The 25,290-nt window shown below is 50.8% G+C and overlaps 1 protein-coding gene across 1 annotated transcript in view; it reads right to left on the bottom strand.

Moving 5' to 3' along the window:
• Gcn1 (GCN1 activator of EIF2AK4) overlaps positions 1 to 25,290 on the bottom strand; it is a 63,580-nt gene that overhangs the window by 26,886 nt on the left and 11,404 nt on the right. The window contains exons 6-33 of the mRNA XM_059248774.1: positions 22,273 to 22,371; positions 22,058 to 22,192; positions 21,336 to 21,404; positions 21,103 to 21,211; positions 20,379 to 20,453; positions 19,808 to 19,936; positions 19,128 to 19,178; positions 18,688 to 18,786; positions 18,279 to 18,452; positions 16,715 to 16,867; positions 14,909 to 15,001; positions 13,430 to 13,505; positions 13,140 to 13,299; positions 11,603 to 11,792; positions 11,384 to 11,508; positions 10,532 to 10,710; positions 9,766 to 9,859; positions 8,664 to 8,777; positions 8,381 to 8,579; positions 7,179 to 7,334; positions 6,708 to 6,889; positions 5,822 to 5,902; positions 5,445 to 5,588; positions 3,936 to 4,063; positions 3,665 to 3,854; positions 3,443 to 3,513; positions 2,014 to 2,179; positions 1,565 to 1,759 (exon numbers count right to left, since the gene is read on the bottom strand). Of these exons, the coding sequence (XP_059104757.1) occupies positions 1,565 to 1,759; positions 2,014 to 2,179; positions 3,443 to 3,513; positions 3,665 to 3,854; positions 3,936 to 4,063; positions 5,445 to 5,588; positions 5,822 to 5,902; positions 6,708 to 6,889; positions 7,179 to 7,334; positions 8,381 to 8,579; positions 8,664 to 8,777; positions 9,766 to 9,859; positions 10,532 to 10,710; positions 11,384 to 11,508; positions 11,603 to 11,792; positions 13,140 to 13,299; positions 13,430 to 13,505; positions 14,909 to 15,001; positions 16,715 to 16,867; positions 18,279 to 18,452; positions 18,688 to 18,786; positions 19,128 to 19,178; positions 19,808 to 19,936; positions 20,379 to 20,453; positions 21,103 to 21,211; positions 21,336 to 21,404; positions 22,058 to 22,192; positions 22,273 to 22,371 (3,636 nt within the window). The remainder of the gene's footprint in view (positions 1 to 1,564; positions 1,760 to 2,013; positions 2,180 to 3,442; positions 3,514 to 3,664; positions 3,855 to 3,935; positions 4,064 to 5,444; positions 5,589 to 5,821; positions 5,903 to 6,707; positions 6,890 to 7,178; positions 7,335 to 8,380; positions 8,580 to 8,663; positions 8,778 to 9,765; positions 9,860 to 10,531; positions 10,711 to 11,383; positions 11,509 to 11,602; positions 11,793 to 13,139; positions 13,300 to 13,429; positions 13,506 to 14,908; positions 15,002 to 16,714; positions 16,868 to 18,278; positions 18,453 to 18,687; positions 18,787 to 19,127; positions 19,179 to 19,807; positions 19,937 to 20,378; positions 20,454 to 21,102; positions 21,212 to 21,335; positions 21,405 to 22,057; positions 22,193 to 22,272; positions 22,372 to 25,290) is intronic.

The raw sequence follows: 25,290 nt of genomic DNA, 5'->3' as shown, positions 1-25,290 counted from the left end.
ATCTTAAAAAAAAAAAAAAAAAGCCAAAACAAAACAGCACTTAAAAAAAAAAATGTCCCACAATTTCTGAAATAGCCTTAAATATACATCTAAAAGAAGGGCCACAGAGACGGCTCACCCAAGTAGACCAGCATGATGACCCGAGTTCCATCCTGGGGACCCCCACAGCTGAGAAAAACCTACTCCTGCAAGTTGTTCTCTGACCTCCACACTCACACTGAGGCATGTGCCTCCTCCCACATAAATTAATAAGTAAAATGTTGTATATGCCTGTCACTTTTATCATGTATTTATGCAGAGTGGCAATTTCAGCACTGATTATAAAACAAAAATTAACTCAAATTGAAGTTCTACATCCTAAGTAGTACCAAACATGTAGGCAAAATTTGTTTATATAAAAATAAGCAAGTGAATCCTCTTTAGTACAAAATCTGTTCTCATCTTTAGTAAATGATAAAAATCATGGTATACCAAAGAGTTGTTTTGAAAATGTTATGGTTTATTACCCCTGACATTCAATTTGCATGTCTATTTTATATACACAAATACCCAGCATTGAGTAAAAATGTCTGTGATAAAAAAGGGGTTGTAAAGCCGGGCGGCAGTGGCACACGCCTTTGATTCCAGCACTCAGGAGGCAGAGGCAGGCGGTGAGTTCTAGGTCTGGACCAGGCTGCCTGGAACTCACAGAGATCCACCTGCCTCTGCCTCCCCAGTGCTGGGATCAAAGGTGTGTGCCACCACCGCATAGGTCAGATTTTCTGATTTTTCGTTTGACAATTCTGAAACATTTTCCAACTGTAACTTGCACGAAGACACCTTGCAGCAGGGAAGACCCAAATGTCAATCAGGGAATCCCTTGTAAATGCATGGTTTTCAGACAAGAGGAAAAGAAAAACTCTTCACACTGTGGTTGAGAGGCCTTAAAGGTATCTGCACCATGTAAGTGGTACATGGAGAGGGCTACAAGACAACACAAAAGGAGCCCGTCTGTGGGGTTTTTGGTTGGTTTATTTTTTGAGATAAGGTCTCACTGTCTGGTACTGTGGTCTATGCAGACCACACTGGCCTCAAACTCATACAGACATGCCTGCTGCTGCTAGGATTAAAGGAGTGCACCCCCACGGTAGCTTCTGTCTGAGGTGGGTGGTTGTTTTTTCTTTTTTTTGTTTTTCAAGACAGGGTTTGTGTAGCCTTGGCTGTCCTAGAACTCGCTCTGTAGACCAGGCTGGCCTCAAACTCAGAGATCCACCTGCCTCTGCCTCCCGAGTGCTGGGATTAAAGGCGTGTGCCACCACAGTACAGCTAGTACAGCTGGGTTGTTTTTCTTTTTTATCTTTGCGTCTTCAGTGCAAGATTTACTCTAGACACACAAACATGCATGCGCACGCACACACCAAAAAACAAACCTCTAGCAAATGAGCAGGAAAAAATGAAATACCTAGGTTCTTCCTAGAGAGGAGATGGCTGCTTTCTGTCAGCCACTCAGCTGCTAGCATCCTACAGCCTATCCACAGTGGATTCCCACTCCCCAGTGACTCACAGCCCCCACGATGGGAAGTACCTGCTGAGAAGGTGTAGAGAGGGCAGCAATGAGCTTGGCAACAATGGGTTTTACTTTGGGGTCACTCTTGTCCAGGTGCTTGGCCAAAGAACCCATCAGGACCACCACACTCTGCCGCACGGCGTCATAGCTGGCATCATTGGGTGCATCCTTCAAGAACTCCTCAAACACTGGCAGCAGGGAGTTGACATTCTCCTGAGAAGGCCAGACCCCAGAGCCACAGGTCAGCCCTACAGGCTGCAGCAAACAGGCTTTGCCTCTGGGGCTGACCATGCCGGCAGGTTTGCCACTTCCAGCAGGCCTGCAGCAGACCCCTGAGGATTACATCCTCTCAGTCTTTCTGACACAAATGAAATTTCCCACCAGGTGCTGGTGCCCTGTCAGGGTTTCTGGCACTCGCTTCTCTTCTCAGTCTCACCCCACCTCCCACAGCTGCTCAAACTGCTCACCTTCCCATGGGCATTGAGTGTTGCGAGCGCTGCATCTAACATGCACTTCCGGACATCTGGGTTTCGGTCATTGAGGGCATCAGGGACAAAAAATTGAAAGAGCGGCTTCACCTGAGAGCTATCCAAATACTGTGAGAGCTTGTTCAGGGCCAAGGCTAGACCACACCTAGGAAAGAAATGGGAGCTTGTAGGTGGCAAGGGCCAGTTAAGGGATCCCACACGGATGGAGGACGACAGCAAACAGCTCTGGGGCAGGGTGCGGCATGCAGCCCACCATGAGGCAACTGCCCAGTGTTCTGAACAAGCCGCTTGTGAAATGGAGACCAGTCACTGGCCCCCGAGGTTACCTCCTGCAGGATGTCCTGAGGCAAGGACCCATTCTGCCCATCTCCCTGACTATGGGAGGAAATGTACACCACTATCTGTGAGACAGGCTGAAGAGGAGAGACCTTGATAAAAGAAACCGATGCAACAGCCCTTGGTCGGGAACAAAGGCAAAGTGGAATTACTCTCCTCGGTCAGAGACAAGACATTCCTATTCCGACCGACCGACCGAGTGTCTTGAATGACAAAGCAAGCACGATGGCTCCACACAACACCCGTACCAGCGCACAGCCAGAGGCGTGGAGAGCGCGGGTGTGCTGCCTGGTTACGTCAGCTGGACATGGCTAGAGTCGCTGGAGAGGAGGGAACTTCAATTGAGAAAATGTCTCCAGAGGATTGGGTGTAGGCACGTTCTTTAGGGTTCATGGTAGGGGGCCCACCTCATTATAGGTGGGGCCATCCCTGGGCAGGTAATCCTGGGTTCTATAAGAAAGCAGGCTGAGCAAGCCATGAGGAACAAGCCAGTAAGCAGCACCCTCCATGGCCTCTGCATCAGCTCCTGCCTCCAGGTTCCTGTCCTGACTTCCTTTGATGATGAACTGTGATGTGGAAGTGTAAGGCAAATAAAACCCTTTCCTCCCCAACTTGCTTTGGTCATGGTGTTTCATCACAGCAACAATAACCCTAACACAGTGTGGTCACTCAGGAAGCTAGCCCTACTGTTTCATGAAAGCCCACTGTGGATGACAAGTGTCTTCCCAGGTCATATTTGCTCCTAGACACTTACCTAACCTCCACCTACTACTTCACAGGCTGAGAGAATGAGTCAACATCTGCTGAGCACACTGCACATTGCTAATGGGCTAGGGCTAGTGCTTTTCCAGGTAGGTTCTAGCAGTGTGTCCCTCACACAGATGAGAAGACAATGTCCAAAGATGCAGAGCTGGTAGACAGGGAGCCAGCACTGATGCAGGTCTCTCTGACCCAGGTGGCCCGACTTCCCTTCTACTTCAGCATCAGCACATGCTACCCCCTTACAGCACCCACCCCAGTCCAGCTAGTGTATCTCAGAAAGCTTGGCAACAAGGTCAAAACAGGGCTTTACCTGGCTTCCCACTGGTCTGGGGGGGACTCTGAAATCACTCGTCCCAAAGCATCCAGCACTGGGGGCGGCCGCTGCAACAGACAAGAGGCTGTGCTCAGTGCTCCCCCTTGCCCCAGGGGCATCAGACAATGGCCCGGACCCCTGTACCACGACACAAGCTGAGCAGAGCGCATTCACCCACTTCCCCTGCCCCAGACGACAGCAGCTGCCCAGGTCACTCACATAGAGCTTCTCCTGGTAGATCTCCATGAGCCTGCCCATGACCTCTGCCGCCTGCCGCTGGTACCGTGCCACAGCCTGGGAAAGGGCTTCAGCCCCAGCCTGCCTCACGGCTGCCTCATGGTAGATCACATCATCGATAAGCAAAGAACAGAGATCTGATTGTAGATCGAGGCCCATGGTTGACCAGAGCCTGCAGCAGACCAAAATTGAGGACTGGTCAAGCAAAGGCCTGAAGCATGTTCCCGGCAAACCCTGCTGGAAGGACTCTGACCTCTCAGCCAGCTTCCGGATCTCATCATCCTTGTCAAACTTAACGACCCAGATTCTTTGCAGCAGGTTCAGGCCGTTCTTTTCATCAGAGTCAGGTGCTGGCAATACCAGCTGGAGCTCCATCAGCCCCTGGGAGGAGGAGGGGTCAGACTGTGAGACACGACATCTCAGAGGGCAATGTGTCCGTCTCCTCACTTCTGCTGTCCTAAATACAACCATTAGCTGCGTGTGGCTAATAAAGGAAAATCAACTACAAGTAACCGCAAGTCAGGCAGGCGTGGCAGCCAGACCGCAAACACCAAGCTTAGTGTTGGCCTGCCTGACTTGCAGTTAGGTGTTGGACAGAGCCGGGCTAGAAGTGCTGGGAATCAGCTCAACTGGTGACCTGCTCAGACCCCTCACATAGTGTTTTTTGGGGGGATTTAGGGGTATAGGTCAGCGGTTCAGAGGATGCATCACGCCCCTCAACCCAGCTTTTTTCCTTTTGTGAAATGATGATGTATGGTGGTAAAAGTTTTTGTTTTGTTTTTAAGACAAGGCCTCTTTATGTAGCCCTGGTTGTCCTGGAACTCACTATGTAGACTAGGCTGGCCTTGAACTCAGAGATCTGCCTGCCTCTGCCCCCAAATGCTGGGATTAAAAGTGTACATCAAAGCTTAAAAACTTTTTTAAAGTAAAAAGTACCAATTTAACTCTAAACATGGCTGACAAGAGCTCAAAAGGTGCTTGTTAAATGAATTAAACAAAAAAAACAAGCAAAAAAAAAGCATACTGCCATCATTTTTTCCCCACAGTAGAGGGACCTAGCATTTGGGAACCACAATCTAAAAGCCATCCAGAAACGCTAAACAGAGGCATACAGCTGCATCAATGCCATAATCCTGCGAGTTAGGTCAGGGGATGGTTATTGTTAATTGTCAACTTCACAGACTGTAGAATCCCCTAGAACATGGGCCTCTGGGCATGCCAATAGGGAATGATCTTGATTTTTATTATGTTCATTGATGTGGGAAGATGTACCCACTGTGGGTGGCACCATTCCCTAGGCAGGGAATCCTGGAGGACTGGAAGAAGCAGGCTGAGCACAGACAGCATGTACCCACTACTCTTTTTTCTGACTGCAAATGTTATATGCCCACTGCTTCAAGCTCCTGGTTCCTTCCTTAACCACACGGATCACAACCTGGAACTATGAACTACAGGAAACCTTTGATCCCTAAAGTTGCTTTTGTCAGCATATTTTGTCAGTACACAGAAGAAAAATAAAAAGACCGACTATATGGAACTGCATCAGGAGCCACAACCCAGACTGACAATTAAAGGAAGTCTTCCACAGTGGAGAAAAAAAATGAACAGTGCTACATCATGACAAGCTTAGAAGGACCCTAACCCACCCACGGTCTCCTCTTCTCTTTGCCTCCTAGCCCTGTCTGAGGTAAGAGACATCCTGCCCAACGTTCCTCACGCAGCTCCAACACTTGCCCAGAGTAACAGGAAAGCACAGACGCACCCGGAGCGCGGTCTCCCGCACGCTGGTACACGGGGACTGCAAGGCAGAGAGCAGCACGTCCACCTCCTCCTGCTCCGCGAAGGCACAGCCGTCCTCACCACTGCTGCTGGCACACAGGGTGGTCAGGGTGTCTGAGGCTAGAACCTGCGGACGACATCGACCCACTGGCTCAGTTCAGCAGCTCATTTACACCAAGGCAGCTGAACAGGTGGGCTCAGAAAACCCACCCCATCGCGCCTCTAGGGCTAAGCCCCATAGGCAAGCCAGGCAGTGGCATCCCTTCTACACAAGAGGGCCAAGAGAAAACTAGGTCTTGACTACTCATTCCTGAAGTCAGAGTCACAAAAAACCCACAGCACAGGCCAACTGGCAATCACCTGCAGACGAGGAGAGCCTGTCCCGATCACCCACGTCAGCAGGCGCAGCATGGCCACCCGAGGCAGCAACTCTGGGCCATTCTGGGAGGGAACAGGAGAAAAGTTACAATGATAAAGTAGGAAAGGTCTATATCCCTGCCAGGCAGCCAGTCAACTGCATTCCCTCACCTACATGAGGATGTCCTGGGTCACAGCACTGACTTAGTCACCATAGAAATGTCATTAGGTTTATTTACAACCAAGCCCGTAAGTGCTAACCCAGACTATCACAGGCTCTGAAGCTTGACACTCCCAGAGTGAAATACTGATGAACTGTGAGTCTAAGAGGAAATACTCAGTTTTACAAGAAAGAAAGAAATGCCAAACAAAACCCATCACTCAACTGGGTGTGGTGATGCCACCTTTACCCAGTGCTTCGAGGCAGAGACAGGAGGTCCTCTGCCAGCCTGAGGCCAGCCAGGGCTACATAGTGAGACTCACACCAAGACTCACACAAAGCTTGTTAGCGTTGAAAAAGAGAACTCTTAGTGAGAAGCTAGCTCAGTACACATCATGTAACCTAGCAACTAAAAACCAGCATGGGCTACAGATATGCCAGACAGGCAAACACAAACAGAGCTGCTCAGATTAAGGGAAAGCTGCAGTGCTGGAACAGCCACGAATAGTAAGTTAGATACAGCGCAGTCGTGCACAGCACAGGACCTCGAGCAACGGTAAAATCAGAACACGCCAACACGGACGGATGCAGACTTAGGGAAGCAGCAAGCATGGCCCCTTTTATACTAAAGGGCCGTTGTCTGTTATGTGGACAAAAGAGCAAAACTCAAGGAAGGGAGCCTTTGCCTCCCCAGACCCCTCAGACCACGGGACGAGAGAGCCTGCCAACCTCGTCCACTCGCTCGGGTGGGGTGTCAGGGGAAGCCCTCAGCTGCGCGTGGACAGTGAGGATCTGAAGGATCTGGGCCATCTGCTCCTCCTCCTCCTCACTGTGGTAGGGCATCTCAGTGAGCACCATCTTTAACATCGGGAAGACCAAGGAGAAGGCCGGCGCGGACAGGGGTGCGGCATCTGTGAGAGCATCAGAGCAGACAGAAGCTGGGCGACTGAGCAGACCGCGGTGGGGACGTCGCCGGAGGCCTGACACCAAGCACAGTGCCAGGTACAATGGCCGGTGCTAAACCAGACCCGCTTCTCCCCCACGGAGCGGCCCCGTTCCAGAAGGTGAGACTGAACACAAGCAAACAAGGAAAACCCAGGCCAGGGAGGGAGGACTCTCCCGACAGCAAAGGCACAGGAAGCCAGGGACGCTGCTGTGGCTCCTGACTCACTCCCCACACCAGCTCCCACTGCCCCTTACCTGGCTCACCCTTGCCCACCCTGCTGGCGATGGTGTGGGTGTGCAGCAGCGACACTGCCCTCCTCACAGCCACGGCGAGCTCTTCTTGGCACCAGGACTTATCCAGAGAACACTCTGGCTTCAGCAGGCGCAGCGTCACATGACTCACCAAGGTGCCTGGGAGAAGACAGACAGGCAGCAAATGACCGCCCGCAAAGGCGGCATCATCGGGGCAGAGGCAGCCTGTCTCCGCCCGCCCGCCCCTGCTCTGGCAGGTGCATCGGAAGAAGGGAGGATGCCAACAGCTGCTGCCCCTTTGTTTTTTGGGGGGTGATGTTTGTTTGGGAACATGGTGTCACTACGTAGCCCAGGCTAGCCTCCTCCCTCTACCTCCCAAGTTTTGGGATTACAGGCATGCAATACCATGTCTGGCAGAGCGGATACTTTTGACACTAAAGAAGTCAGTGTGCTGAGGGGCACGTGCTGCCCAAGAGTCACTGAGCCCACAGTAAAGCTCTAGCTACACAGTTCCGCCATCAGGCAGCTACTAATACTTCTGGCAGGTTCCACATGCACCAACTGACATTTCTTCTCAGAACAGCTTGCAGGCACCAGCCCCTATCCTGAGAACATTCCCTTTAGGCTAGGAAGAAAGTCGGCTTAAAGTTACCAATGACTCACACGAGTAAGACCATTGTAACTCCCAGCCCTCCTGCTTGGCTAGTGTTTCTTCGGAGCTAACAGAGAGCTAAGGGTCGGCGCTCTCTGGCCACACCACGGACACATGCTGCCCATGAGCTCTGAGCACAGGAACCAGCCACAGCACACCAAGCCTCTCTCACTACCCGGAACTGACTTTGTGGAGAATGGCCACAAGGAGGGCTGGGGTGTGGCTCAGTCACCAGAGCGCTTGCCTAGCACACACGAGGCCCTAGACATGGTCTCCAGCACTAAGCCAAAGCTACTACAGATAGAGGAGATGCTAACAGCACGTAAAGCCTGCTCCTCAGAAGGCAGAGAGAATGCAAAATGGAGGCAAGAGGAGACACTTCACTGCTCTTGAGCACATCCAGTTTGAGGCTCCACAGGCTGCTTGCATGTGGAAACAAAATTCAGCAGCTTAGGCCACCACATGCCTCCTCACAACACCCACAGGCACCTCCAGCCCACTTCCCAAACATCCCAGAGATAACCAACCACATAGCCAGCAAATAAGGACTAACCCAATGCCTTGAGTCTAGGGGGCATGACACAGGCAGCCAAGGACAGGAAGGGGCCTTTGACCCTGGGAGCAGCCAGGGGAGATTTCAGCAAGGGCAGGAAGGCGTCAACCAGAACAGGGATGTACTGGGTCAGGCCACGCGGGTTCCTGGTCACGATGGCGTCTAGCAGTCCAAGTGCCGCCTCTAGCTCCCCATCCAGCTGCAAGCAGAGGTACCAGGAGAGTCAGCAGAGTCCAGTCGGAGACAGCAGAGAGCAGGGCTGGGCCGCAAGCATCCTCCTCACCTCCTGCATCCGCCTCCGGATCTGCGCCTCCTTGTCCATCTGGGCCTGCAGCATCTCCTTCTGCTTGCTGCTCAGCTGCACCTCCTCTTTGATTCCTTTCTTCTTCTTTATCTCCTGAAGGGCGGTCAGGAGCCAACTCTCCATTACGGCACAGAGCTGCCTCCCCAGCACCACAGGAAAGCTAGCTTCCTTCCAGAAAGAACTCCAGGCCAGCCTCAAGTCTAGGACCAGGGCCCCAAGCCCAGCACATGCCCTCCTCCACCCCTATAAAGGTCACGGCCACTGGATGGCTACAGAATGGACACAGTAGCAAAAAAGGAAACTTGAAAAAGGGATTCTCAGCTTTAAAAGACAAGGAGAGAAATGTCACAGAAACAGCAGGCCCCTCAATGATCTCCAAGGGGCATTCTGGTGGCCACATGACTTCAGATCAACCTGCCCTCAGACCCACCCAAGGCTCTTATAAGATGAAGACTGCTTGGGGGGCAGAGAGATCACTCAGTCTTTCAAAGTATTTATCGAGCATCTACATCATGCCAGGAACTGTTTGAGATGCTAGAGACACCAGGGAGAAAATAAAATCTCTCCCCTCACAGAGCTCACAATCTAGCAGGTAAAGTTAGACAGTAAACAGGAAACAAACACATAAAATGACTGCGGAGCGTGAGGAATGTCCTAAAATCTACAAGCCAGGAAGAGAGTGAAGCACACTGGGACAGATGGGCAGGGGGTCACTTCTCTGGGAAGGGCAAGCGATGAGCTGGGCATGACCGAGGGAGAGCGTGGGCTGATGCAGGCAGGAGCTCTGTCAGAACCAGCTCTCCAGAGCTGACTCTGTCAGGCACCTCAGGGTGCCTTAGGCTCCACAGCAGCAGGCCCTGCACTTGCTATAAGGAATCAAGACAGGCCTGTCTTTAGAACGCGAGGGCAGGCAAGACAGAGCAGCAACGTCCAGTGAGAACCCGGTTTTTCCCTCAAGTCGGGGCAGAGGAAGCCACAGAGGAACAGAACAGTAAGAAGTGTTGGAGAGGACCAGGGACAAATCAGGGGACAGAACACAGCACGAGCCAGTGGCCTCGAGTGCCAAGCTCGGGGGGCTCACCTCCTTCAGCTCCAGCTCAATCATCTGCTCCTTAAAGGAGTAGGCTTTGTTCTCTCGCTTCATGTTGGCCTTTTTGATGCTGTCCTGCTGGGCACTGAAGTACAGGGGAAGCAGTTATCCAGCTTCAAAAGGGCCACCAGGCTCCTTAGCCTCATGACAGCCACCAAGCCTGGCCGGCAAACCTTAATATTTGTTTTTCCTCTGTGTGTGTCTGTGTGTCCATGCATGCATGTGTGTGCTCCCAGGTGTACGTGGGGGCCGGAGGTTAATTTCCAGTATCTCACTCTATCACTCTCCATGGCATCTCTTAAGACAAGGTATCTCACTGAACCTATATGCAGCTGACTTTTAACGAGGCCAGCTGGCCAGCAAGCACTTCACTTAGGTCCATCTCCTCAGCTTCTTTTTTTGTTTTTAAGACCCTGTTGCAATGTAGGCAGGGCCTCTATATAGTCCTGGCTGGCTTCCAATTTACAATCCCTGTACCTCAGTCTCCAAAGTGTGGGATTACCGGCACGCACCACCACACCCAGATCCCAGGTAGCTTAAGTACTATGGACCCTGGGCAGTACTAGATTCGGATTCACCAATATCTAAGGCCTAAGCACCAGTTTTGGAATACAAGCAGCTACTTCTGCCATGGACAGACAGGTTGTTTTGTTCACTCCTCACAATAACCCCATGAAGATGTCTCCATCAAATCAGCATGAAAGCCAGAGCTGGGGAGGAGAGGTAACGGAGTAACAAGTGAGCAACTGAGTCTCACCTCTGGATGATGGATTTATCAAACAGCTCTCCAGCAGGGGTCTGCATGATGGCAAACTCCTCCCGAGTCACGAGGCATAGTGCAGGATTCTGCACAGTGGCGGTGATAGTGCTGATGAGCTGAGGGAGGACTCGGTCAGGGGACAGGATGGAAAGGGAGGCCATGGCGTTCATGGAAGACTGCCAGACAAACAGACACAATCAGTCTATGCCCAGAATAGGGTTCTGCCACACCAAATGACCCCTGCAATTGGCTCCCCTTTCTGCCTTGTGCTTTGAGCAATGCCCACCAACTAGCTCGGCTCAATGTAGTCTGAGCCTGCCTTACTAGACAAGCCCTGGCTCTGCCCTTATCACTGATGTGGAGTGCACACTCCACTCTCAACTCTGTGGTCCAGGGCAGCTGCCTCACCATTTCCAAAGGCAGGCATGTAACCCCTAGTCAGTTGGGGCAATGAGACCCCATGCCAGCTGCCAGTACTGGAAACTGTGGGCTTTCCCATTGGAGCTGGTGGGAGGACAAGGTGTGAGCCTGAAACTTTCTTACCAGAAACTTGAGATGAGACTCAGAGAACCGATAGGTTTCATGACGGAGGAAGTACAGAAACCACCTCTACTCTCCTAAGGACACCAGCTGAGCCTTGGAAACACCATCCCAAGCTACTCACATCCTGAACACCGTCGGTAAATGAGGCCCTTTTTGTGCTCCAACAGTCTGCATTTCTGTCACTTACAATCAAGGGGCCAAGCCTATACGTCACCATTGTTCCTGTTTCTGGGAGCCCTCACTTCTTGTCCCCTAGGAGTCCCCCGGCCCTGACGGAAGTACAAGCCCAGCTCATGGACCCATTACCTGGTTCAGGGGACTCTGGGTAGTGATTCTGGGGATGATCTGATCCAGGTGCCTGGTGATGAAGGCTTCAGGGTCAATCTTCATCCTGGTGAGAAGCGCTGGCCAGAGTGCAGACTGCATCGCCACTGAAGGAGAGAAGCTTCTTGAAGCTTCTGCCTGGACCACCATCACCCTACCCACAGAGCCGCCCACCGCTCCATGCCTACCCTAGCCACAGACCTAAGGACGGGTGGTGAGAGATGATCAGCATCTCCTGGGCCAGCTGCTCAGTGCTGGAGATGTCACCCTTGAGCCCTGGCACCCCAGAGATGACACACAGAGCTTCCTGCAGGACCCGTGGAGGCACATAGGTCTTGCCCATTTCAGTCACCTCCCCAGCATCTGTCACAAGAGCCTCCATGGGCAGCACCTTTAGAGAGAGAACAGGTGAGTCCCCACAGAGCCCTAGGCAGGGCAGCACACAAAGAGAGCATGCAGAGCCACTGAGCCTCTCCTGCTGGAGTGCAACCGATGCTTCGCTTCCTGCCCTGGAATCCACAGGCTGTGAGAAGTGCCCAGGTGCGGGAAAGACATCCAGGACATCCACCCAAAAGAACCTAGGGGAAGACCAGGCACACACGCTGCTAAGGGAAAAATGGTAAAGCCTGGCACCTAGAACGCTTCAACAGTCCAGGTCGCTACCATCTACTCCTGGTTCTTCCTGCTGCTGCCCGAGAGAACCCAGACAGCCTGGAGAGCTAGATAAGAAAGAAGGCAACCCGAGGGGTCCAGGACACCATGAGAACACCGCCCACAGACTCAACCAGGCAAGGCCCCCGGAGCTCAGACACTGACGAAACAATCACGAACCCTCTGTGGGTCTAAGCAAGGGCCTCGACAGATAGGTTACTGGTGCCCAGTTGGTGCTCCTGGAGGACCAGACAGCAGGAGTTGGGGAGACCTCTGACTCTTGCCTACACTCGGGTCCCCTTTGCTCCCAATGGGTCGCCTTGTCCAGCCATGATATGAGGGTTTGTGGTTTTTTTTTTTTAAATGGCATTTGTTATGCCATGTTTGGTTGATATCCCTAGGAGGCCTACTCTTCCTTTTTTTTTTTTTTTTTTTTTTAAGGGAAATGGAGAAGTAAATCTAGGGGAGAAGGGTGGTAGTGGGAACTGGGAAGAGGGGAGGTAGGAGAAATTGTGATCAGGACGTAATGTATGTAAAGAATAAATTTTTTTTTTAAGATTTATTATGTATACAGCATGTATGACTGCAGGCCAGAAGAGGGCACCAGATCTCATTACAGATGGTTATGAGCTACCATGTGGTTGCTGGGAACTGAACTCAGGACCTCTGGAAGAGCAGTCAGTGCTCTTAACCGCTGAGCCATCTCTCCAGCCCAAGAATAAAAATTTTTAAAAAGTGTTTTAGAATAGGAGCCATGGCCACCTCTCCTTCGTCAATACATGTCATTAAAACTGTTTCAGACTCTTCAAAAAAAAGGACTATAAGCCTTCCTTGCCTTTAAAGATACCGTGAAAAGAGCAAAATTGAGAAGAAGTGTGTGTTTAAAATTAAGTGTTTTAAAACAATCAAAAAGAAAATATCCAAAAATATTTTGGTTGAACTACATCAAAGGTATGGAAACGGGAAAGAAAGTCTCTAAAATGCAAAGATGTTACCGAGGCCTGGTGAGGACATGCCAGGAGTGGCCCTGCTAAAACCCCAGGGCAGAAGCACGTTGACTGAGTAGTCCCAGAGCCCAGAGCCGCACCTTGTGAGAACTGAGGACAGTCTTCAGCTCCTCCAAAAGGCCATTGGCCAGCTTAATGCCCCCGAGAGAGGAGAGCAGCTTCCGAACGGTCTGCTGCGCCTGCCTGCGCACGTGCCAGGGCCGGCTCAGGAGCACCGCCACCAGGACCCGATAGTACTGCCTGCAAACACAGACACGGGGGCCTAGGAGGTGGGGATGGGGCTTCCCACAGCCAAACCTGCCTCACACCCACTCCCCAAAGCTGGGCCAACATCTGCTTTGTTGGCCCAAGAGAAGTGAGCCTCACGTACTGAACTTTGCTGTTAGTGAGTCTATTCGGGTGGTCAAGGAAAAGCCTCTCGGTCAGATGCAGCACAGTACACAGGGCTGTAAGGGAAAGAAACAATGCAAGCCTCTTTTTCCAGACAAGATCTCTGTGTAGCCCTGGCTGTCCTGAAATTTGCTCTGTAGACCATGCTGGCCTCGAACTCACAGATCCACCCGACTCTACTGCCCCTTTTAAGTGGGATTAAAGACATGAGCCACCACTGCCTGGACAGTGTAAGTCTTTTTGAAACAACCAAGTGGGACCAGTGAGCTGGCTCATGGGGTAAAGGAGCTTGCCACTAAACATGATGACTTGAATTCAACCCCCGGAACCCACATGGTGGAGGGAGAACCCACTCCTGAAAGCCGGCCTCCAACTTCCAGGGATGTGCACATGTGCACACACACACACATGCAGAGAAAATTAATAACTAAATGTATTCTTCCCCAACCCCAAAAAGATTGGAATGAACTAAAAAATTAACAGCAAAATGTAAATGTGATTAACACTAGATGTAAAGCTACAGTTCATTTTATTTCTTTTTCTCTATTATACATATACATATTTTGAAGTAAAGAAGGTAAACACTGATTTTAACTGTTAAGAGTTACTAGCGGGCAGTGGTGGCGCACGCCTTTAATCCCAGCACTCAGGAGGCAGAGGCAGGTAGATTTCTGTGAGTTCGAGGCCAGCCTGGTCTACAGAGTGAGTTCCAGGAAAGGCACAAAGCTACACAGAGAAACCCTGTCTCGAACCCCCCCACCCCCCATGCAAAAAAAAAAAAAAAAAAAGAAAAAAAAGGGATGGATATGGATAATATCAAGGATACAGAAGCAGCAGATAAAACTGGCTGTCGGTGGCTAGCAGGACTGAGTGGCCAGAGGTCAGAGCAGGAGGTAGTTTTCAATGAAGACTCCCTCCCACCTTGTCTCTGAACTATATGAGTGTCATTCCTAATCAAAAGCTAACTAAAAATAAATTTAAACCAGAAAGTGACTAAAGTTGTAGCTCATTAATAGGATGTTGTGATTCGTGAGTCAAAAGACCTTTCAAATCACTAATTAGCAGCAGACTCCTGTGAGGCAACCTAGCATTTTGCACATACATTTGGAGATCATTGTTCCTTTCTGCCAGGGTGGAAACCAGTCGTTTCTGTGTCGCCTGCTGGGGGAGCAGAGCTGCCACAACTCCACCGGCACCCGTGAAAGGGAACCAACCCCGACAGTACCAATTACCCATTCAGCTGTAATTACAGCTACTATCACAGCTCCACGACTGTCTCTACAGCCCGCCCAGGTCTGCCGCCTTCCTACTGAGCCTGACTCTCCCACAGGAACGAACTCAGTCAGAAACAGCCAAGCTGCTGGCCACATCACGGTTCTGAGCGCTCACAGAGCTGCTGGCCAAGCAGGTGCTCAGGAACAGGTCCCCCCAAAGACCTGTCAGAGACCAAGAAACTCACCATCCCCTGAAGCCAGGAGCAGAAACTTCTCAGAAGTGAAAATCTGCTTCTTTTCATCCACAACCAGCTGCCAAAAGTTGTTCAGTTTGGCCTCTGCAAGAAACCAACGGTCACCCCATGACCCAGGGCACCATGTTCCCCACATGGCCCTACTGAGCTGAAGCTACTGGGCAGGCTCTGTGAAAGACACTCGGGGAGGACCACCCCTAAGCTCACTGTTCTATACTGTTCTCCTATTCTGACACCAAACACCGATGCTTCTGGCCTCACCTGTGGTCTGGACAACTATATGGTTCTCTGCTGCCTGCGGCTTCTCCTCTGGAATTCCCACTACCCAAGAACCGGGACGGAACACCCGAGGTTCACACAATGCAGCTCTTTCTGCCTTTCCCTAACTGTGGCCATTCCTTCATGAGAGTCACGTCCTTCCAGGCTCTCCTTCCAGCCTCCCCAAGATCTATTCAAATGCTTCCTCCTTCGTGAACCCTTTCCCAACACTCATCCCTCAAACAAACAATCAACCCTCCTTCAAATGACACACATCTATCTCTGTACTCCCACTCCAGAGCATGCACCCTGAACTGTGCTGAAGTGAGGTTGTGGTCACGTTTACCTCCACCCAAGGTAGTCAAAGGCCTTGGCATATACAGTGGATATAACAGCATGCAGAGAGCGAATCCTAGTTCTCAACACAAGAGCAAGGTCAGGCGAGAGCACAGGCAGACAGGGAGGCCGCTAGAGGCTAACGCTGGGCACCCACTCCAAAGGCCCATATGCTAAAAATATGGCCCCCAGTTTATGGCACCACCGGCAGGAGACAGGGCCTGGGGGAAGTAGGTCAGTCACTGGTGCACGCTCTGGAAAGAGATGCTGAGACCTGTGTCTTTGCTTTGCTTCCCAGCCACCAAAAGGGGAGCAGCTCTGCCCAGCCACACTCCCTGCCTGACACAGACCCAAACACAATGGGTAGCAGAAAAACAACTGCCCACCACGTGACTAGAACCTCGGAGACCACGGGCCACACTAAATCTCCCATCCTTAGCTGGATTCCTCAAGCTGACTAGGACAGAGGACCCGAGACAGGGTAGAAACCCAGCAGGCAGAGGAGAATGGGAAGGCTGTCTTTAATCATTTCCACACACGGTTGACAGGTGACATGGTATACACAGTATGTTACCCAGCATGTAGAGATGATGTGACCAGCTGTTTGAAGTTCCTGCCTTAGCTCTCCCACAATGGCAGAGTACAACCTGGATTGTAGCTGAAATAAACCTTTCTCCCCAAGATGCTTTCAGTCAGAGTGTTTATCAGAGCAGTAAGAATGAACTAGACTATCCTACGAATATGTAAGTAATTAAGACATAAAGTCTAGGAAATGACTCAGTGGTTAAGAACACTAGCTCCTCTTCCGAGGACCCAGATTCCTAGCACCTACATGGCAGGTCACAACTGTCTATAACTCCAGGTACAGGGAATCTGACGCCCTCTTTTAACCTCTGTGGCACTGAGTACCTGTGGTGGCCATACATATAGGCAAAACACACACATAAAACCAACAACAGACCCAAAGTCCTAATACTCAACCTAGCAGTCCAAGTATCACAGACAAGCCCAGTCCAGAGCATTGCAGTAACAGGGCCAAAGACAGTGAGAGGCCCGGCTGCACTCCTGTTGTCACCCTGAGCTCATCCCTACAGGTGACAGGCAGCCCTGGAGTAAACAGGCTGATGCTAAACATCCAACACTCGACCAGGACTCTGCAAAGAGTGCTGTCACCTGGCACCTTGGACGCATGCAGACCCTTACCGGCCTGTGAGTCAGCCACAGAAAGCTTGGAGAGCAGCAAGGCTGCAGCGACCCCTTCAGTGACCGTGGGAACCTGAGTGTTCTGGGAGGCCGCCTTCTCTACTGTCTGCATAAGCAAGGGCAGAAAGTCCAAGGCCTGCAGCAGTGTGTCACCTGTGGAGACAGAAGCATCTTAGAGACATACTGGTCTGCAGGGGTGATGGGACTACTTAAGAAGACATTATCCACCCGGGTTTTCTGAGTATCTCAAAGAACTGGAGTGAGAGTCTGGGACTTAAACTCTATAACCATAAAAGTTAAAGGTAACAGAATCCTATTAATCTGATCATCTGCTGCTCCTCCACTGGATAAGGAAACAGAGGCCACGTAAACTGTCCAGGGTTGTCAACAGCTGGTTGACAAAGAACCACTGTTAGTATCATGCCTAGCAACTCCAATCCGGTGTTCTTCCCATAGAAGACAACCTCTAGCCAAGCTGCTAGCCTGTGAAATAAAAACACTAAAAATAAATAAATAAGCTAGGTGTGGTAGTGCACACTTTTAATCCCAGCAGGTGATATGTGTGCGTTCCAGGGCAGTCAGGGATATGTAGAGAAACCCCATCTCTAAGTAAATAAATAAATTTTTTTAAAAAAAGTTAAAACTACACCTAAACGCACTCATTTTGGTTTTTGTAACTACTCATATACTCCAGACTGGCGTCAAATTCAGTATGCAGCCAAAGATGACCTGGACTCCTGCCTCTACCTCCCAAGTGCTGGGATTACAGGCCTGAGTCACAAGATCCAACTGTGCTGTTACTCGTAAAACATGGTTCCTGTCAACTCGGGACAAGCACGTCTCCTGACAGGTTCTTGTTCCTACTCTTAACATGTGTGGGCACAAAGTTCATTTCCTCTGTCTAGTGAAGGCTCGGGGATTTTCTTGACGTTTCTTTAAACAGTAATTCATGAATTTAAAATCAACACATCATTTAAAAGAAATGCAAGCTTATATCAGAGGGAAGAGTCAGTATCAAGAGAGTTTTAGTAGAGAGATCAAATTTCCCCTGGCTGTTTGGATGGAGACGGCCATCCCTGCCAAAGTCAGTAGCTGTGTTTAGCACAGAAGAGATGGAAGTGGCCATTTTTCAAAGGGTTCAAAATCAAGTTTACATAGCATTGACCTTTTAAATTCATGATCCCAATACAACAACAGGTTGTAGGTCCTTTCTGAATAAAATCCAACAAGGGATCCACACATGGTGGCGCACGCCTTTAATACCAGCACTCGGGAGGCAGAGGCAGGTGGATCTCTGTGATTTCGAGGCCAGCCTGGGCTACAGAGTGAGTTCCAAGAGAGCCAATGCTACACAGAGGAACTCTGTCTTGAAAACCAAAAAAAACAAAATAAAAACAAACAAACAAACAACTGTCAAACACGGGAAGAAGTCACTACTGTGCAGACTGGGAGAATGACTCAGAAGACAGTGAGGCCCAGTCCGTGAAGCCGAAGAGAAGGCCCCGAACGGTGAGCATGCCCGCCCACGGGCTCAGTGGTCCTCCTGTGGAGGCCGGCATCTTACCTCGGAAGGAGGCCAGCATGCACTGCAGGTAGGCGTGCCTCACCGCGGAGGTGGAGGTTTTCAGGCTGAAAACTTTCTTGAACCAGTCAGTCAGCTTCTTGGGCACTTCTGTAGTGAAGCGGTTGCACCAGAGCACCAGGACAGAGACAGCGTGTACCAAGGTACCTTCGTGCACTAGGACAAGAGGCACAAGTCCAGTCGGCCTGACGTCTTATAACCACAGTATAGCACTGCGAGCAGTGCGAGAAGGCAAGCCGGAGTCCCAGGGGAGGAGCAGGGACAGTTCAGACTACGCCCAGCCCCGCTAACTCAGGAGGCAAGCCTTCAGAAGGCCTTTTAGAAGGCTGACTGAGAAACCATGGTCAAGAATGGGTCCAAACCGCATGCTCCCCAGGTCACAAGGAGTTACCTTCCTGCTGGAGAAACGGGATGAACAGCTCAGCCACCGACCCATTCAGGACTTGACTGGAAGGCCCAGATACCACGTGATGACTGAGGCTTCCAATCCCTGAAAAGCAGATTCTCTGGTTGGCCCCTCCCCTGCACAAAGCCACAGCAGACAAGCCTCTTGCCGCGGCCACCAGGGTACTCCAGGCCACGGACCTCTGCTGGGTGCCCCAGCAGTCAGGCTTTTCCCTGGACGTTATGGACAGTCCTTCAGCTTTCTTCAGCCTCTCCTTTTATAGAAGCCAGGCCTCCTGCCACCCAGCTGGCAGCAGAGTCCTGAGGCAAGCTGGCACAGCCAACACTGTTGGGCATCAGAGTTCAAAGGACTCACCTTACCTGACAGTTACATTAAACCTCCCCATTACCACAGCACACTGCCACAACCCAGGGAGGAACCCCTACCTGAAAGGACGCTCATCTTCTGGGCTACGACCGTTAGCTTGCCTTCTGAACCTATGAGGAAATAACCAAAGTGCTCGTTCATGTTGGCCTCACTTCATGACACACATGTAGACTCCCGAAGCAGCCTTTGTAGACATTTGTTTTCTGACTAAAAGTATTACTTTCTCAGGTATGCGGTGGTAGTGCACGCCTTTAATCCCGGCACTCGGGAGGCAGAGGCAGGCGGATCTCTGTGAGTTCGATGCCAGCCTGGTCTACAGAGTGAGTTTCAGGACATTTAGGGCTACAGAGAAAAACCCTGTCTCAAAAAACCAAACAAACAAAAGTACGACATTCTTACAGAAAATATGAGGACAGAAAATACAAAGAGAAAAACGAGCTCTATCACTATGTTCCTACTACTCAAAGGCACCGTTAACATCCTCGTGTCTTTCTTTCCTTTCTCCCATGCACACAAAAGCACACTCTTAGAACCACTTCCACAGCCTTGGGTGTGCTCCTGCCACACATGTGGGTGTGCTCCTGCCACACATGTGGGTGTGCTCCTGCCACACATGTGGGTGTGCCCCATCAACAGCTTCTCCCGGAGCAGACTCAGTCAAGTTCCCTCCACATTCCAGTGTCAAGGCTAGTGGCACATCTGCCGTGTGTCACCTGCGGGGTCGGGAAGGCCTGCTCACCTCCGAGGATTGCGAACAGGTGCCTGGCCAGGGCCTCAATGGCGGAGGAGTCGCTGCACTGGCGGGCCAGGTTTCGCACGGCCAGCACAGCCTCGTCCATCAGGCGGGGGCTGTTGGATTTCAGCTGATCTGGACACACAGAGACACCGCTCAGAGGCTGCAGCAGCTGAGCATGGAGACTCCAGTCCCAGCTCGTCGACCTCCTCATCAACAATCTCAGAAAAGAACCCCCTCCCACTGCTGGTGGTTAAAGCCTTTTTTCTTTTTCTTTTTTCATGTTTAACATTTATTTAGTTATGTCTGGGGGAGGGTGGGTGCCACAGCACGCACGTACAGGTCAGAGAACAGTGTGTGGGAGTAGGTTCTCTCCTTTGATCATGTGGTTTCCAGGACTGCACTTGAGCTGGCACACGCACCAGAAACCACCTTTAACCAAGGAGTTGTCTTCTTGACACTAAAGCTTATTTCTAACGTAAGATGCGCCCCACCCCCTTTTCAACCCAAACTACCGAATACGACTGTAACTCAAGGGGCATCAAGGGGCCGGCCGCAGAGGGGTCAGCACACTCACTAGCCAAGCCTTTCACGATGTCCAGGGCATACTGGCTGAGATCAAGTGTCACTGACGCCAGCAGACTGGAGATGGCTAAGGGGACAGAAAGCAGTGCTCCTCAGTGCCAGTGCCAGTGCCAGTGCCCACTCTGCCCCACTCCCCAGCAAACACCGCCCGAGTCTGCTGGTTAGCGCCACAGTGACATGACCACCCTTCACTTCCGCAAGGCCACAAGGTCGTCACCCCCTTGAGCCAAAGTTCTGCTCCTCACACCAATCAGTCCAAACTGTCTCGAGAAAAGGCTCTGAATCTCAACAGTCTCCAGCCTCCACAAAATCGTCAGTATTCTAAGTGGGTACTTTCCCATAGTCTTCTAACAGCGCCTGAGAGGGCAGGAGTAATGGCTTAGCAGTAAAAGCACCAGCTGCTTTTCCAAGACCAACATCAGCCAGCTCACAACTGCCTGGAACTCTAGTTTCCAGAGGATCTGATGCCCTCTTCTAGATTCTGTGGGAACATGCACTCGGTCAGGCATGCATGCACACACAGAAATAAATTTGAAAAGAAAGCCCATGACTTTCAACATCTTCTGGTGATGGTTCCTATCTTGCCCACGGCTCTCACCAGGTGCCGGTGAACACATCTCACACTCAGAACATAGGATGCTCCCACTGCAAGCCAACAGAACAGAGTTGCTCAGACAGAACATCCCCTCCCACCCACCTGCTCAGCAGGAACCTACTTTCAATAACGTTCTCCGGGCTCCTCAGCAAGGACTTCTGAATGGTGGGCAGAATCAGATCCTTAAACTCCGAGTGGGACATGAACCGGAGCAAGGGGGCACAGTTGTCCTACGAAGACAAGGAGTCAAGCACCCAGGCCTCCCGGGAAAGAGTGAGAGTAAAGAGCAGGTGGTGTGCAGAATTTAAACGAGGATTTGATACTGTCTGGGAGGCAGGTGTGCAATCCACTCACCAACAAATACTTCGGAGGCTTCACTTTGCACATGAGAATGTTCTTCACGTAGAAATCCAGCAGGGCGCTCTACAGGACACGAGGTCCCAAAACTTCAGCACCAAGCAGTGGACCCACTTCCCATGGCTTTCCACCCTCCCCTGCTCGCCACTGAAAGGCGGGGAGCAGTGTTTTCCATGGCTCCCGGGACAAAGCTCAAAGACCTTGGCAGGGTGGCCCTGCCTGCTCACAGCTGGTGATCTCTGAAAGCTCTCACCCACCCCCAAGATGAACCCCACTTGCCTTCTCCATGCTCCTTCCTACTTGCTCTCTGCCCAAAAAGTTCTGCCCCTCCTTACTGGCCAACTTCGCTTACCCCCTAAGTTCCTTCATTACAGGGACACATTCCCAGACCCACAGTCCAAGTCAGATACCCATCTTGCATATTTCCTTTGTCACACTTATCAGATACAATTAACTAGGTGACAATCTGTCTCATGTCAGAGTCCTCTGATTCAGTCTCACAAAGATCACATCTTCTGCTCACTGGTGCATCCCCAACTCCTGGCACACTACTTGGTGCATGGGAGCTGCCCACAGAGGTAAACAGTAAAGTCTCACCCCAGTGACTACACCAGGATCCACACAGGCTACAGCTGCAGCCACGAGGACAAAGCAGGTTTCCGCTCCTTCCCTCCAGACCCTGATGCAGCAAACCCACTGTCAGCACGTCGGGCACTTGCCTTATGCTGACTGACCACATCCGTCTCTTTGTGATCCGTGCAGAACTGCACCAGCAGCCCCAGCATGCCAGCGTAGTTCTGGTTGGGTTCTAAGCTAAGGATGGCTGAAAAGTACTGCTCCACCAGCCCAGGGTTCTGAGGAGGAAGGGGAAGGCGGTGAGGCAGACGGGCAGCAGAGGTACAGAAAAGGCACGCCTCCTACCAGCTCCACTCACCTCCTTCCACAGTTTAGTGAGCTTCTTCATCGCGCCATCCACAGCGTGCTTGTGGGAGCCCCCCAGCACCTCCAGCAGCAGCAGACACTGCACCTCCACCTGCCAGGGCAAGGAAACGCTGGAGTCAGGCTACGACTTCGAAGCATCCTATGACTCAGAAGTCTCCTACGACCCTCATGGTCTGCCACAGACATCCATCAGGCCTTCCAGATCCCAGCTGCATTTCCAGCCCACTGGAACCCAACCCTCTTCTCTCTACCAACCCCTTGTCCTAAATCTGCCCCTTCTCTAAAAGGGTTGCTTGTCTGTCTGTGTGTCTGTACGTCACAAATGTACAGTATCCTTGGAGGTCAGAAAAGGCTATCAGATTCCCTGGAAGTGAGGTTACAGAGAGTTGTGGGTGCTAGGAATCAAACCTGAGTCTTCCCCAAGAGCTGAGACATCTCTCCAGCCCCCTAAATCCTGCCTTACCTAGTACCCTTCATTCATGTATTTATTTAATAAATATTTGTTAAACATCTCCTATAAGCCAAAGTATACACAAGGAGAAGAAGGTATATTTTTGTACCTTATAGCTCAGGGAGAGAAAACTATGAACAAATAAAGACACAAATGGGGATGTAGCTCAGAACATAGCATGCACGAAGCCTCAAGTTCACCCCCAATAACAAAAAATTTTAAAAAGACACAATAAACATTCGTCACTAAGACCGCTGCCATTCAGGAACAGAACAAGAGATCCTAGTTAATGTACTTATCTGCCTAGACTTGTCTTCATTAAGGACCAAATCCTACAGCCAAGCATGGTGGACACCTTTGATTCCAGGACTCAGGAGGCAGAGGCACCAGATCTTAGTGAGTTCCAGGTCAGTCTGTTCTACACAGTGAGTTTGAGGACAGATAAAGCTACACAATGAGACGCTGTCTCAAAAACAACAAAAGAATACCTTTTTTGGGGAAGTGGGGGGATGTTGAGACAAGGTTTCTTTGGTAGCCTTGGCTGTCCTAGAACTCGCTCTGTAGACCAGGCTGGTTTTTTTTTTTTTTTTTTTAAAGATTTATTTATTTATTATGTATACAGTGTTCTGATGCACATATCCCTGCAGGCCAGAAGAGGGCGCCAGATCTCATTACAGATGGTTGTGAGCCACCATGTGGTTGCTGGGAATTGAACTCAGGACCTTTGGAAGAGCAAGCAGCGCTCTTAACCTCTGAGCCATCTCTCCAGCCCACCAGGCTGGTTTCAAACTCACAGAGATCCGCCTGCCTCTGCTTCCCGAGTGCTTAGATTAAAGGTGTGCACTACCATCACCCAGCAGGAAAACATCTTAAAATAAAAGACCACAGATACTTAATGAACAATAACTAACCAGCAGACACTGTGGTAAGTACTGTATGAAGTAAGGTGACTGAGCACACACCTTTAATCCCAGCACTCAAGAGGAAGAGGCAGGTGGATCTCTGTGAGTTCCAGGCCAGCCAAGGCCCTGGTTAAATCTCCAGCACTGGCACCAAAAATTGTCAGATCCACAGAAAACATTTCTATAGTCACAAAAACTAGCAACACAAGGGACCACAGTGGCTAGAAACAGTTACATCCTTCTACACGATTATATCCTTATCTACTGTGCTAACAGCATATCCTTCTATACTTGTTGAAGGTCTCTATAATTAAACAAGCTTGCCGGTATCACATTCAGGATCGTATCAGGGGTCCCCCTCTGGGATGTTCCAGCCCTTGCTCGAGTCCCCTCCCCCTGCTTCCTTTAGTACTGCCCCAGACTCTACACTGTACCTCGATCTTCTCCAACAGCGCACAAGCTCCACAGATGCAAAAGGGGTCTCAGCTTTACTCACACAGCAGCCCCGGCTTTTAGCATAGTGCCAGCCAGTAAATGGCTGAATTATGTATCTAAGGACAACAGAATCCGCACAGGAAAAGCCCAGACTCTAGTCACTGCAACAGGTCCCACGCTCCTGCTGCACTCGGTCCTATCACACCACTCACCAAGCTGACTGACAGCACAGCTCACAGCTCTAGGAACTCAATGGAGATAAACCCGAGACCTCGCCCGCTGGTAACCACCTTAGTAGAAAGCCGTTCGCTAACAACGAAGCCCAACGCACACCAGCTCCAGCACGAGGACTACCAGAAGTGTCCGTGCTCCAATTCACCACTAATCCACGGCTGGAGGCTCCTCCACAGCTGTCCCAAGTGTGCTGAGTAAGAAACCCGGCACAAGGCCGCCTGCCTGCCTGGCTGCTTCACCTGGAGAGGACTTCAGCTTTCCAATGCTGCTAGTCATTACATCTACATGCACTGCACTGTACAGTGTCCACGGCCATTGCAAATCTCTCTAAAATACCTCTCTAAGAGAGGGAGGGAAGTGGCTCTGTCGAATCTCATGGCCAAAAATTAGATCCACAGCACCACCCTCAAGACTCCTCCAGAACCATCAACCACTCCCCTGACCTACACTCAGCCTACCTAGACATCCACGAGAACCTCCCAGCCCGGCCTGCCAGGCCATCTCTGACAGCAGACAGGTGGGAAGAAGAAACAAACTGTACAAGGAGCAGGCGTAGAAAGAGAGAAGGGGGGGCTGGAGAGATGGCTCAGAGGTTAAGAGCACTGGCTGTTCTTCCAAAGGTCCTGAGTTCAATTCCCAGCAACCACATGGTGGCTCACAACCATCTGTAATGAGATCTGGTGCCCTCTTTGGGCCTGCAGAGATACATACAGGCAGAATACTGTATACATAATAAATAAATAAATCTTAAAAAAAAAAAAAAAAAAAAAGAGAGAAGGGAATTGGATGACCAAGACAACGGTCAGAAAATGGCATGATCTACATTACTGATCTGCATTCCTGTATATTCTGGCATCCCTCTTTTTAGTTATGGCCCACACGTCTTACCCATCACTGCACCCAATGCCTAGCATCATGCCTGACCCAGAGAAGCTCAGGAACATTAGCGAACAGACATGTGACTCCTGCTGACTTACGCCACCACCAA

This window comes from Peromyscus eremicus, chromosome 23 (genome assembly GCF_949786415.1).
Source record: "Peromyscus eremicus chromosome 23, PerEre_H2_v1, whole genome shotgun sequence".
NCBI classification, from domain to species: Eukaryota; Metazoa; Chordata; class Mammalia; order Rodentia; family Cricetidae; genus Peromyscus; species Peromyscus eremicus.
This window is presented reverse-complemented; position numbering and strand designations above follow the sequence as displayed.